General features: G+C 35.5%; 1 protein-coding gene across 1 annotated transcript; it reads right to left on the bottom strand.

Annotated features, from left to right (window-relative positions):
- Nucleotides 1–772: 772 nt before the first annotated feature.
- Nucleotides 773–13,961, bottom strand: LOC115455673 (protein ABHD18). The gene is made up of 10 exons (XM_030184334.2): nt 13,727–13,961; nt 13,534–13,618; nt 12,275–12,457; nt 10,105–10,217; nt 8,076–8,214; nt 7,605–7,694; nt 6,953–7,436; nt 5,739–6,101; nt 2,738–2,873; nt 773–2,387 (listed from the first exon to the last, which is right to left on the bottom strand). The coding sequence occupies exons 1-10, from the start codon at nt 13,816–13,818 to the stop codon at nt 2,318–2,320; spliced, it is 1,755 nt and encodes a 584-aa protein (XP_030040194.1). The 5' UTR covers nt 13,819–13,961; the 3' UTR covers nt 773–2,317.
- Between the last annotated feature and the right edge of the window lie 1,297 nt (nt 13,962–15,258).

Raw genomic sequence — 15,258 nt, 5'->3', positions numbered from 1 at the left:
TAAACGTGGCGTGCCGTTTGCCGGAGGGTTGTGTCGGCGCCTGGGGTGAGGAGGTAGAAGGCCCGCCCGCGGGTCGGCAGTCTGCGCCGCGCCGCAAGCGCCTATGCAAGTCTCTCGGTCGCGGTTAAAAAAAAATTCTTGTCATTTAATTCATCACCAACAGAGCTCTTAAAACAAAACATGTCCAAGAGGAATTGGATATAATTTTTAATTCATGCTAAAAACGACACTGCACTCGTCCGATAGTAAACAATACGATGATTACCAATAAACTCCAAATCTTAGATCTCAAAATAACCCAGTATTTTGAGTTACAGAGTACTTTTTTTTTATACGAGTACTGCAAAGTGATGCCTCTGCACCTGATGGTAAGCAGATATGGGTCTAATAGAATGTCGACTAACAAGGTGATTACCCACGATTACCCCTCGGCAGTCGACACAATTATGCCGGCATGTTGGAACCGGATATATACTGCATTGCGCTTGACGCCCTTGAGCGTCATAATGATTCCCATAATTTTTTTGTGTTAATATCATGTGTGAAATATCATGTTTTTATATATTGATATAGCAACAAATATATCACGGTCCAAGTACCATAAGTATAAACAGATGTTCATCCGATGTAATTCTTAAATTTATTATCTAATTTGCCCATCACGAAGGAATAATTTTCTGCACTTATATAATTTTTAATAAAATATTTTATATTTTTTTCAACACTAAAAATAAACAAATTTATTCGCGTAAACATAACTCAAACTCCCAAGTTAATATAAAAACAACATTTATTTATAAAAATACAATTTACTCTTTACAATCTCAATAGAGATATATAATCTTATATACACGTCAGCTACGATTAACAACTCTAAAGCGTCGCACCTATTCGTATTAACAATCATGGATATCGCTCCAGCTACGATGTATATTTGAGCATAGATAAGGCCTGATTTACACGAGCCAGCTCGGCGTTGATTGACAATATACCGCCAGCCATATTTGTTTTTTAATATTTCTTTTGAGATATGATTCGCCACTAAAATTTTTAAGCCCTTCGGTTTTATAAGGTCTTGGCAGCATTGTACGGTCTTATCAAAAAGGATACGACCAAACTTGCCAATAAAAAATAAGTTTAATGATTTGGCAGTTAGATTGAAATTCGTTTAACATATTTCCAATTAACGGAATTCCATATTTAAATCTAAAGTTGGCATGGCACCAATTGGCCTAAAATTATGACTAGAGATGTACTATGTACGTTATCGATATTTTCGAGCCGCTGGCCGTCATCGACATCTCGTTTTCAAAATTTGGCAACATTTGTAAACAAGTAACATGGTATAAATAAAGAATATCCGAATATCGGTATGTTTCTTAATGATTAAACGAAAATTGACAAAGGATTTTTCTAGATAAAACTATATATTCCGTATGGATAACTGACAATTGGACGCGATGAGAACCGCAAACATAAGAATTTAGAGTTGGCTTGCACGATCTTCGGCCGATTTCACTTTTCGATAACAGAACGATGATTTTGTACGATTGAACAATCATTATATATTAGGTGCAAGCCAGCTTAAACAAATCATATAAGGGCCACCTCCACTCTATATTTTACACTCAAAAACCAACTATTTATGTCGATTTTTGAACTTAAAATAGCTATTTTAAACCACTAAGTTACATCAGGAAATATCGATGCGATATTGCCATGTAACAACAGATTCTATGGCGCGAGAAATACGTCGTAAAATGGGAAAGCAATTCGATGCTCCTCGGGGCAATTTTTCAAAATGTAACTGTTATATATTTTGGCACCGGAGTTCAAAACCTGTACCTTAATGTAGGCTCAAGTGATGGTATAATTCATAAAAACATTTTGTCCAAAGTTTTACCACATAATACAGTCTTACTTATAAAATATTGGCAAAGTTATGCCTAGTTAAAACACAAATTTACTCGATCAAAGTAAGTCAAAACCATATTAAACTAGGAACCGGTTATGTTTTTGACAGCTATTTAAGCAATTCTTAACCACCTCTTAACGCTAAAACAAGTTTATAAGTAAGACTGAAAAATAGTATGCCGTTTAAATCAAACCTAAGGCTTGGAAAAAGGTTTTTCGATGTCCAGGTACCGAAAAAGGTACTGAAAAGTCTATCTCTCCATTTCTTTCTAAAAATAGAAAGAATGTGCAACATACACGTGGAGGTAGCCCTTTGAAACATTTGTGCAAACTCACAACTTATATTAAGTTAAATACTGAGCAATGGAAGAACTGGATATTGCACAGAAGTGTTGCGAAGAAGTTACGACTCGATGTGTTTGCCATCTTTCCACTTCTTCTTCGATCGTTCGAATGCTTCTATTATGCAAGATCTGTAAAAATAAAGTGTTTTTATTATTATTAGTGTTATTATTTTTTTTAAATGAAACTATTTTGAGGATATTATCTTGGTTTTTATATTATTATAATTTTTTCCCGCCGTTTCGAAGACTGCAACTTTCGTGGTCACGGGGCGAACTGAGATGTTGGTCATCAGTTGCTCCTACTCCAGAACCTTCGTGCCCCATCTGCCTTCAGTTCTCATAGCCCTCACTCCTAAACTATTATGCCAATCAGCCATCAGCTGCTAGCTATGTGCTCTGCCTCAAACACCAAACCTCCTAAAATTGGCAAGGCTCCTACATATCAAAGCGTATTATAATCATGTAGTGGTGTAACTGACCTGAACAGGGACTGGTGCAGTATGTACGCGGAGACGTGTCCCGCGTCCACGTAGCGCACCTCGGCGCCGGGCCAGATCTCCTCCAGCGTGCCGACGTCCTCGCGCGGCACGTACGCGTCGTGCTTCGCGCATACCGCTGCAACAAACAATTTTGAATGGGGTTGGTTTTTTTATACACGGTGAAGTGACCCCACTACACCTGATTGTAAGTAGAGTGGGATCCAATAGAATGTCGACGAGAGATTGTCACTCGGCAGTCGACACAATTATGGAACACACACCACACACTTACGTGCGGCACTAAGGCGGTTTTTAACATCTTCTGTACGGTAGTCGCTATTCAGACGGGTACAAAATATATCCTACCAACAGCAAAACCTATTAGCCAGCAAACTTGCAGATCGACTTCTGCAAGTTATTTTTTGTTTGTATTATTACGTGTATTCTTTACTAATTATAATTCTATTACTTGATATTAAAATTTAAAATATAAGTAATGGGAGGTATGAAATAGTTTTTTACTTTTCATAAATGTACGTCATCAAATTCATTAGGACTATTAAATTTACGGAGCCCTGAAACGCGGAATACACATTGTGAATGAGCGTCGTACATAATATCGAAATCTCGTAAAATTGAAATCAATAAATGATATTATAATTCCAGTCGGGTTGGAATTTATAGATTTTCAAAATTCCGAGTTTAGTCTCAAGATGTAATGAAAATCTGATTATTCCGATCCGACACAAAAATCAACACTTTCGCCGTGAATCATCAGTAATCAATATTTATTATTCAGTCAATAGCATTGGCTCAGTACCCAAGCCATGACTCACAGTAATCAGGATAAAATTTCTGATTACTGACAAATTCGAGTTCAAGCCGAATAGTGCAAAATGCAAATTTTGAAGCTGGCTGGACTCGCGGTGAGTCGCATGTGTATTTATTAGCGCGCCGGTAGTATTAACGCATTTGGAAATGTAACGCAATTGGCCATATATTGGTGCAAGAACTTGCTAGATGTACATTGACGGAAATTCTCCGAGACTTCGGTTATCCTCAGAAATTGTTGAATGTCGCACTAATATAATGTTGAGTAGGACATACAAGAGGCGGTACATTTGTCCGGGACATGACGTCAAAATGTAAGAGTGGCTCAAAATTATATATTGTACTACTTCAAATTTTATGACGCAGCAGTCGCGTTACTTATTCTCCGTCTCTGGTAAACTGTAGGACGAGGACAGTGAGGTAGAGAACCGCATGCTACAAATTACAGTAGGACGTTATTTTACAATGGACATTACATTACTGCGTTTCGAGTCGCGAGCGAGAGGGAAATATTTTGAGGGTTAACATTACAAAATACTGTAAGATACGCATTGAAGCGCCGAGCCTCACTACGCCTCGCCTCATTTGAAGTAGGACGTTGTACCGCGGCTCAATGCTAAAAAGAGGCTACTCTTACAAACTCTTTTTTATGTCATGTCCTACCCAACTCTACACTAATATCACCGAAAGGTAAATTAAAACTTTTAACTTTAAGATCAAATATAAAGCCGCATTTAAATCTCTCCCGTATGACTATAGGAGAAATCTCTAGTTTCTGTGTATTACTAAGTTTCTCAACACGTTAATGCGAGATACTTCTCAAAAATACCTGATGGTAAGTAGGTCACTAGGACCTAATGAATTGATGTACCAACGTCGCTTGGGTCTATATACTCTGCTCGTTGTGTAAACCATAGCGCGATGTAATTTTGTTGTGGCGCCATCTATTGACGACAATCGAAACTTGTGTACGGAAAATCGCGTTTATTATGCCTTATAAATAATTTTAACGATTTCGTTATATAGGGGTTTATAATTTTTACTGGGTCATTTTGACATCGCATAACAAATTGAAATCACTTATCTTTTTGAAAATAACACTCTACAGTAAATGAAATAAGAAGTGTAAGTTCCGAACGAAATAAATATCAATAAAAAGTAATTTTATTTCACACACCCTAATGCCACTACTACTATTCTAAGAGAAGTCATCGCAGCGACAACATCATACTTTCACACAAGAAAGGCACTCACGCACAACAATCTTAAAAGTAAAACTAGAATTTCTAGTGAAAATATTCTTTACTCACGGATGATTTTTGGCACAATGTTAGCAGAGGTAAAGACGAGTATGTGATTTCATTTATTAACCCAAAATAACCCTGTATAAGGTCTATAAATATAGTTCTAAATTAAGAAATAATGAAGATATTTATGTCATAATACGGAGTTATGACATCAAAGGAATGTTCAATTACTGGATATTACACTTCTGCCTAGCACCCACTCGTAAAGCGTCTACATAACCCAATTCCTGCCGACTTCCCTTAGGTAATTTATGGAACATTTAATTAAATTATCATTAGAAAGATATTTAGACCGCATTCATGGATATTATTAGTATTTATGCATTGTGTCGGGTTCTCTGTCCAAAAATTTCGCTACTGCTAACCTACAATGATATTACTGACATGAAATTGTTTATGTAATTAACAATAATAGATGAATTACGATGTTTATATTATCCTTCAATTCGCAAATTATTAAAACACACGTTGATTTTTTATTACGCGTTACACTGATTTGCACGAGACTCGACAGCAAGTAGACGATTCTTTAGCACACAAATATTTTCGACTAGTTGACCCGACAGACGTTGTCTTAACTATGAATTTGCAGCGCACATTCTGTCAATCGCTGACAGTTATTTCAAACATTTGACAGTTATATAAAATTCATATTTTCGTTAAGTTTTCTTAAATTTTCTAATTATTCGCGCATTTTTTTTTGAATTTTTTCTTTCATAAGAACCTTCTCCTGACAATGACAAACACAACAAAAAAAAATAGTGTAATCGGTCCAGCCGTTCACGCGTGATGCCGTGACCAAGGGAAATAGGGATTCATTTTTATATATATATACATTGGAAGTAAACTTGCTAATTACTCACCGATGATCAACGAAGTGTCGAAAGGTATCGAGAAGTTACTCAAATGCGTGCACTCGTCCATAATCCCTCTCATGAACTGCAATGCCTCTCTGTCCCTCCAATGTATCTTGCTTATGTCTATCTTCTTCCCACTCGACTTCACGAACGGTAAATTCATCCAGAAATCCGACGTTATTTCCGTTATACTCCACGACTTGTCTTTGGTTTTAGCTATGGCCACTTCAGTGTTTTCTTTTTTCTCATTTTTTTCTACTGGTATACTAGCCGTTAACGTTTTTTCGTCTATCGAGTTTCTTATTAATGTGTGATCTATTTTGTTGTGTGTTGTTTCAGTTTTGTTTTGCGTTGATTCTTCTTTAGTATCTGTAATTTTATCAATGAATGAATGAATCCTTCTTAGCTGAATTTCGGCCAGAGCGGCCAATCTTGACGGAAATCATTCAGGTACGCAGGAAATATTATAGTGTACCAGTGTGCGCAATATACAGGAGCATTCTCTGTTCCTTCACTCTCATAGTCCAGTGGCAATCCGATATGACCGGAGAGAGATCAGGCGCAGGACCAACGGCTTTACGTGCTTGCCGAGGCACGGGGGTATCACACCGCCAACTTCCTGACTCCGAGCTGCGACTGAGTAATTATTAAGATGGAAAAACCCAGTCACAACTTTTTTGGTCTGACCCGGGGTTCGAACCCAGAACCTCAGCGTGGTAGTCGTACCCGTACCATGTTTACAACTACGCCACCGAGGCAAACATAACAATAATATAAGTATTTGAAGGATTATTTAGCTTATCAGTTATATTTATACAATAAAGGACTTTTACGATTCACTGATATGGCCATTTTCTTTAACTTAATCATGAGTGTTTATCGCCTCGATATGTTGAGTGCATACTTTATATTATACATTATTCTATAACTAAGGGCCTCTTTCACAAGATTTTACACAAGTTTAGTTTTCTTATTAAATAGCTAATGTTACTAGTACTTATTTTATTACAATTTATTTGAAAGCATAGATTACAGTGTGACCTTTGTATATAGTTAGCTTAAATATTTATTTGACGATTAGCATTCAGAATTTATGAAAAAAGACAAATTATTACCATTTTAAACTGCAGAAGTTACTAACTGTATATTAAAATTAGATATTTCTACAAGTCTTTGTAATACTTCTAGACAATTATAAGATATGATCTCAAGACACTCACCCACTTTACACTGCATGAGCACATCTTTAATGCTATCTTCAGTCAACTTGTTTATATTCTCTATCTCTCGTGGAGCCAACTCGAACTTCTTATTCGCCGACAATTTATGATACAACTCCTGGCTAATTCTGTCTTCTGCTAGCAATTTCTTCAATTCTTCCGTCAATTTCTCCGTCTGTGTAAAAGATTCCGTCCTTTCTACTTTAGGCACTTTCGTTTCTTCTAGAATGTTCTTATTCACATCCACTAAGTTTGCTTCATTCGTTCCATTCTCTTTATACGTTATATCTAATTTGTTATCTATTTTAACAGGCTTTGTTTGTGCGTTTTCTATATTCTCCGTGTAACTTCGTGCAAATTTCTTTCCGGCGAGGAACGCTTCGTCCACTATGGTCACCATTTTAGATAGTTTCTCTCTGTACTCGCCGTCGGAGAGGTATTGGTCTTCTAGTAAATCCCAGTTGATTGAGTGCGACATGACACCCTGAAATAGGTTATCGTCAGCTGGTATTTAAGCGACAACAAAGGGTCATTTTATAGGAACATTTTATATGTAAGCTAAGGTATTTAGATATGCAACTAAATACCTTAGCCAAATACCAAAATGCAATAACTACAAAAAAAAATCTTATAAGATTTTTGTATTTTTTACCTGTAAAAACACCGCAGACGCTGTTGACCATGACAAACAAGGAACTAGCACTAGGGGTTTAGGCCAATTCGTGGCTGCCAACGACGCCATCTAGCGGAAAAACCATATCTTAACCAAACATAGGCTATGGGACAATACGGTGAAATTAACAAGGAATAAAAATAAATTAAAAATTGTATTTTTTAAACAAAATTTACTAAAATAATTGAGATAAACGCAACGCAACTGTAACAGTATCAGTGCTTAGCAAAACTTTTTAACGTACATTGTAGTTTTATCTGGAAGTAGTTTTCGATGCAAACTTCAGTCCGTTTCAATCGATAAAAACCAGTTTTTAGGTCACATTTGTTAATAACAGAGTAACTCATCTGAGTACATGTTTTACTTAACTCTGATTTACGAAAAAAAATTCAATGACAAAATTACTCATGTGCTAGCAAGTTTTGCTCGAAATAGAGCAAAGTTACTCACGTGTCCGCCCATAGACAGTCCTGTGACGCCGAGCGGGCCGAGTCCGTTCCGCTCGCACCAGTGAAACAGCACCAGCGACTCCAGTATCAAGCATCCGCCCATCACGAATATGTCGGATACGTTGTGCAATGCTGAACGACTGTAGATACAAGGTATAAAAATGATAGTGAATGTTCTATATCCGCCTGTGGACCGACCACAGTACACAAGATGTAAAATCCGCCATAGTGGCCCACGCAAGTGTGTCATGAGCCAGCTTATAATAATAATAATATTAGCCCTGTATTATATACTGTCCCACTGTTGAATACGGCCCTCCTCTATAACTGAGAGGGATTAGGCCTTGGTCCACCACGCTGGCCTAGTGCGGATTGGTAGACTTCACACACCCTCGAAATTCCTATAGAGAACTTCTCGGGTATACAGGTTTCCTCACGATGTTTTCCTTCACCGTTGAAGCAAGAGATAATTCACAAAGAATACACATATAATTTTTTAGAAAAGTCAGAGGTGTGTGCCTTTTGGATTATAACCTGCGGACATTCGTCTCGGCAGTCCGTTCCACAACCAACTAGTCTATGCTATACAAGCCAGCTTGGTAATAGATATAACAAAATTATCAAAAGAGGGATCGGACATTTTTTTTTATATGTGCACAGGAAATTGACCATTGCACCTAATAATAAGTGGAGTGGGGTTCAATAGAATGTCAACTGACGAGAGATGATTACCCCTAGTCAGTCGACACAATTATGCCTGTTCGAAACCGGATTTACAGGCTGGTATCACACATAAGATTAAGTCTCGTTCCCAGGAATTAATCTCTAGTCAGTCGACACTTCATATTGCGTACAAACATAATATCTAAGAACTTTCACGGGTAGGTCTGGCTCATACGATTTGAGAAATGCACAAATGATGCCAAATGGAAAGCACTTGGCTCCAACTATTTCATGATCAAACATTTGATCCAACATGTGTCATCAACACAATCAGACAATTTCTATAAATAAGTACTTATCTTCGAGTAAAGTTTGTGCATACCAAAAAACTTTTTCATTAGATCTGATGATAACTAACTGCTAAGTGCAGTAAAATCCAAATATTATGACGGACTATGAACTCATCCTTGATGTTTGATTTAGAAATTATTTTATATTTAACAGAACATAAAACGAAAAAAATAACTGTAAAATTTGTATCAAAATAATCCAGTTATTCATATTTGAAATATTATTGAGCAAAAGTGTGGGCGTGGTATGGTTGATACGCTATTTCAATATCTTGCAATCTCACGAATTTGGCATTTACAAAGAAAATTCGTAAGTTTGTTATTGTGACGAATTATCTCTGATATTAGGGGAGGTAGGTCCAATGCGATTAAATTCAAAAATTAACTGTCAAAAATATTATAAAATTAACAGCGTTAGCAATTCAATTGCGACAAAAGCACTTTACGAACTTTAACTTGTGTTGCGACTAATACTAAGTTTAAACTATTCTGTAGAAATATATTGTGAAAGTAGCTCCAGTTGGATTTACACTACCTATCATAGTTCAATAGTTCTACAGCAGTGGCGAAGGGTCCATGTAACCCGATTCCTGCAGCTTCTCCTTATGTAGAATTTATGTAGAATATAATTATCATTAGATCGATTTGCAGACAGTATTTATGCATATTAATTGTGTGTTGAGCCCGCATTCACATATGAGTACCTATATGTGTCGGATTCGCTTTTGGAAAATATCACCATTCTCCACTGCTCACTGTACAAATACGTCTTTGCAAGTATTGCAATCTTCAAAATTTCCAAAAATCAGCTTGCCATTAATGGTTTGCGGAAGTCGAATTCTGCAAGTTTTCCTATCTAAGCCTCGCTTAACATCCCAGCCCGTCAGAAAGAAATAAAAGAATGAAAGAAAATAAGAAAGAAAAGAAATAAAGTATGATTTATTGTTGCGGTACACGTGATGTATACATAACAAAAAAACACACTAAGTACTTATAATATATTATGTCAGTACTTACATTTGGTCCGTAGGCTTCCTTAGTCCGTAAAAAGGGTTCTCGAGTATGATCCCGCCTATCCCGGCCTCCTTTAGCAACGGTTTCACCATTAAATTGCGCCGTCGCCAAAAAAACTGCAAGTAAACGTCATTTTTGTTTACAAACAATACGTAAATACTAAGATTTTTTTGGTTATCATAATATCATATTTTACAGGATTTAATTTTATTAACTTTACATAAATACAAAAATTCTTAATACTGAAAACAGAAATAGTTTATCTATTTTTTTTATTTAACACACAGGGGCGAAACGTGGCATAGGGGCCCCCGGAAAATAACTCTAGATACGCATATGACGACGTGCTATATTTATCATCGAAGCTTGGTAATAAAAACGCTACATTTACGTTTATCTTACGCACATGCCTTATCAGTGATTGATACGCGAGAATAGACCGTGCTGCGTGGATGATAAAGAGCAGGGGTCGACATTATTACATAAAGTCCCTATGTATATATTTGACTGGTGGTAGGTATCTCAATGTCTATTTCTGTTGCCAAGCAACAGTGTGTAGTCACTGTTGTGTTTCGGTTCGAAGAACATTGTAGCCAGTGTAACTACTGGACATAATGAGAATTAACATCTCATGTCTCAGGATGGCGAGCGCAGTGCATGCAATACCAAACAATACTTTGTAATTCCAGGTGTTGGATGGTGTTTTTACAGTTTATGGGCGGTCGTATGGCTTACCATCAGGCGAACGGCAAGCTCGTTTCGCCATTCAAGTAGCAATAAAAAAAATGTAAGACGTATATCGTCAAAAAATGATTTATACTAGTCATTTAACGCCACTGTTGAAATTATTAAATTTTTTATTGGGTTTAATTACCAATGCAAAAATAAATGGTTTTGTACGATTTCTATTCCAAAATCCCCTTTCAGGGTTATTTGTTGTAATCACAAACTGTCACGCCTAAGAATCGAACTCAATGTGAAGCGGACGATGATAGCAAAAGCTAGTCCACATAAAATAAACACGGCAGTAATTCATCACCATTCATTATTTTAGCAACATGTTTTACTATTACAGGGAGGGATTTTAAATTTTTTCACTGGTGGCTTAAGTTATTTTATACACCAAAACAGGTCTTGAAAACCTGGAAAGTTTTTATTCTTCACGTCCCATGCTTGAGGGAGATATGGCAGCATATTTTATGAATGAATATAGGCTTTTTTAAGCGACAATTACACAGGCAAAATTCATTACGATTACCAAGCATTGAGATGTCCATTGTGCAATGATCTTCACAATATTTTACTTGGAATTTGGACTGCTTTACCATCAAATATACTAATAAACTAAAATGCAACTACTTCACGTCACGAAATTCTAAGTTTAACGCTCGGGGCCAACATCACGAAATTCTTAGTATAACGATTGGGGTAAGTGTCCCCTACCACTACGATTTAAATCCAGCCCTGAGTTTTGTTTATTATCGCGTCACGATCGCGCGACGCTGACGTGTTTACGGACGTTTTGTACCACCTTTATCGTGGAACAATGCCAACTTTATGCGCCATGTGTTACCCTTGTTTACTATGCAAATTTATCGTTATCTTGATAATTATGTACGCAATCATACGTACACTAACACATTTTATCCCCGAAAAGGAAGCCGAGGCGCATCTATTAATCCCACTTATCGCTGTGCTTAATCCATCCCATATGATATGGGATCAGTCTATAGCCATATGAGGCTGAATTCAATTATAAGTTATAAAAAGAAATATGCCCTGACGTGATAGGCAAAGATTTAACTAGCACATCAAAATATTATCTTACAGTTTTGCGCGTGTATAAGTTTTCTCATAAAAAAATAGCAGTCAGAAATAAAATAGCTATTTGTGGAAAAATTCTAAATCTGGTTAGTAGTACATGAGATTAGCATGTTAAAACAAATTCTTTAGCATAGATAAGGTGGTAAGTTGCAAATACACACAAAATCCCTTTTCAAATCGAAATAGTAATCAATTTGGATACCTCAATCAATGAATCATACCTAAACCTACCACTAAACCGCTAATGAATTTCTTTCAAGTAACATTGATATCCTCAATAATGTAGTTTCTTTCGCAAAGCCAATATATATCTTATAACAAGTTAATAAGGTTAAAAATAGACTCATACATGATCCCCAGTTCCAGCTAAATGAAGACAGACAGGCTTGCATCTTGGATCAGGCCAGTTGATCGGGAGTATTGCTTGGAAATGTGCTTTCTGTGCAATCTCTGGCACTATGCCTGGCAGGTGCTTCTCCAGGGGGGATGTGAAGTAACCTTCCAGCAGTCTGCAGTCATTGAGATTTTGCTCCTGTAAAAAATGTATTGAAATAAATTGATTGGCCGAGTCATAGTACGCTCCTGAGCCCTCACAACAATGCAAAGTTGTGGATGTTGGTTTTAAGGATTTTTCAAGTATGTCACAGAAGAAATTAAGATTAAATTTTAACTTAAGAGTTGCATCAACTCCATTTAGGGTAAACTAGTCATAATATTATGTAGTATAAATTAACTATATGTTAAAATGATACTAATGCTAAACCTATTAATGATGATTGATTATGTTTATGAAAATGTTAGATACCAAAATAAGCTAGTTTTCAGATTTTATTGTGTTTTTTTATATTTTAATTTTCTCCCAATATTTTGAAGAGTTCGTTTTGCAGCCTTCATATTATTATAAATATTTGATGATAATAATTTACAAAAGTTTCATATCACCTATAAAACTTTGGAGACATTTTTAAACGAAGAAATGCTATAGTTTCTTAATCACTTTCTAAGAACCCATACATTGTTAAATTTGACACTTTGTCAAAAAAAATTGTCTCAGTATTGTTAAGACATGCTAATTTTAAATATAAGAAAATTGATTTCTGCTATTCTGGATTATTGTAAAATAAATGAGAATTAACAGATACAGTGTGGGTGTGTTGTCTTAGTAAGACTGCCAATAGACAACTTGAGGAAATAAAATATAATATGGAGTAATTATTCTGTAAATTATATTTGAGAAACATGTAGTTTCTTTGAAAAGAAGAAACTAAAAATATGTAAACACAAGTAAGACTAATTAATACTATACAAAATTAGATTTAAAATTCTCATATTGATAAAAATTTTGAAAAAGTACTTGATTCATGACAATATAGGGGGAAACTTTATTTATGTTTCATGATTGGATTTTTTTTCTGAAAGTGTCATAGAATTATGTGATATATATAATTCAATTTATGTAATATATATAAGAAAGAACGTTGTAATGTAGAGCCAGCGATTTATTACTTTATTTATAATCTATTCTTAGTTTTGAAAATGGTTACAAACATGAGTCATGAAACAATGGGTAAATAAAATATTTTTTAAACAAAAATAAAAACTTTTTACCTTGGTTATAGTGACAGGATAGTCTCGGTCAACTAATTTGAAACATTCTTCGCGGTTCGACACTACTTTTCGGAACTCGAATAACCTAAAAAAAAGTTTAGCTTCTATAGCTATTATGTCATCTGCACGCCGGTTATTATGGTTAACATCACAAAGTTACACAACATCACTGATAGCACTTAAAAGATCTGACCTTCTTAAATTCTCCGGCTTCCCCCATCCTTTCGTAAAAAACTTTGTTAACAATATACTCCTGTACACTGCGTCTAATTTGCTAGCGGACATTTTTCGTGTTATGGGCGGATGTTGAACAGTATCACTGCGATGTTTTAGTTAAATTAATTTAGTTTTTTGTCGCCGTTTACGACTTGTTGTCAATACATTTTGGTTGAAAATGAAACATGTCAACAATCTTTTTCAGCGCGGTCAGCTGTTCTCGTCACGTTCATAATCCATGACATTTATAAAACATATTATAAATGGCATATTTGTAATAAATGTATTTAAAAACCTAAAAAACTTAATTAAAAATGTAAATTAATGTAATAATAAAATATATTATCGTAATATTTTTTAAATTATGAAATTTCAAAGGTTCTTCCCTGGACTATAGAGTAGTGGTTTGGATTTCTAACTTTTTTCAAACCATTTTAACATACCTACAAAAATATTCGTAAATACATAGGATAAATTGAAAATAGTTATGTACACATTTTATTGTTTATCCCATACGCAGCTGTATAAATTACAGTTATTTTGCCTGTGCCTAAAAGATATAGTTTAAAAAGTAACCTGAGTTTTGGCGGGAAATTCGAGCTGTTGTTTGTAGTTGATCGGTTTTATCTCAGGGTTTTATTTTCATAGATATACCTTGTTTATGTTAAATTAAAATAATAATTGTGAATCATTAAACGGGTAAAGTAAATAGTCGTACTAAATTTAAATGAGTATAGAAATGCAAAGTTTTGTTTTATAATGAAAAAAGAGCGCCAATATTTGAAACACAGATTAATATATACTTTGGCTGACAGTTATTGTATTATATGTGATAATGGATAACATTGACTGTAAAAACAGTTCCGTATAAACTCAGTCCATTGACCTTTATTTCTTGATTCACCAGTTATTATATTTTGTTTGTCATTGAGTACGGGCATGAGTTCAATATTCACAAGTTCAGTAAAAGCTTTTTAGAATATTTTAAACTAATGTTGGTATTCTGATCGAATGCCTTACATGTATATCATTTGCAAGCGTGCAGGAGTTTTAATTAGGGTAACCAAGATTAAAAAGTGCAGATCTGAGCAGTGCCGGCCCGAGGATATGGACCCCTGTCCATTAACTAACTCGCTCTTGTAACGGGCACAGGGATTCTCCTGAGGCAAATCTTGTGCGCTCGGTCTCCACAACGAATGCACGCCCATACATGGGGGGACATTTGTCGCGGCCCTAGGCACACAGTTAAGTGTGCATACCTCATGGTTTGCAATTAGTGAATGTGGTTAGTTGTAGCCAATAAAATTATAAGAGGAGTTGGTAGATGCTAAGACGTGACGATAGATCACCTACATGCTTAATACATCTATAATTTTATATAATATGTCGCAAATCGTAAAATGGGAGTCTCAGCAAACAAATATAACCTTTATGCCGATGTGCGGTGTTAAGGAGAAAGTGCATAATAAAAACAGTATATAATCAACATACAACTTTGCATTTAATTTC

Source organism: Manduca sexta, chromosome 9, assembly GCF_014839805.1.
Source record: "Manduca sexta isolate Smith_Timp_Sample1 chromosome 9, JHU_Msex_v1.0, whole genome shotgun sequence".
NCBI classification, from domain to species: Eukaryota; Metazoa; Arthropoda; class Insecta; order Lepidoptera; family Sphingidae; genus Manduca; species Manduca sexta.
The sequence above is the reverse complement of the archived record's forward strand: the minus strand, read 5'-3'. Positions and strand labels throughout refer to the sequence as shown.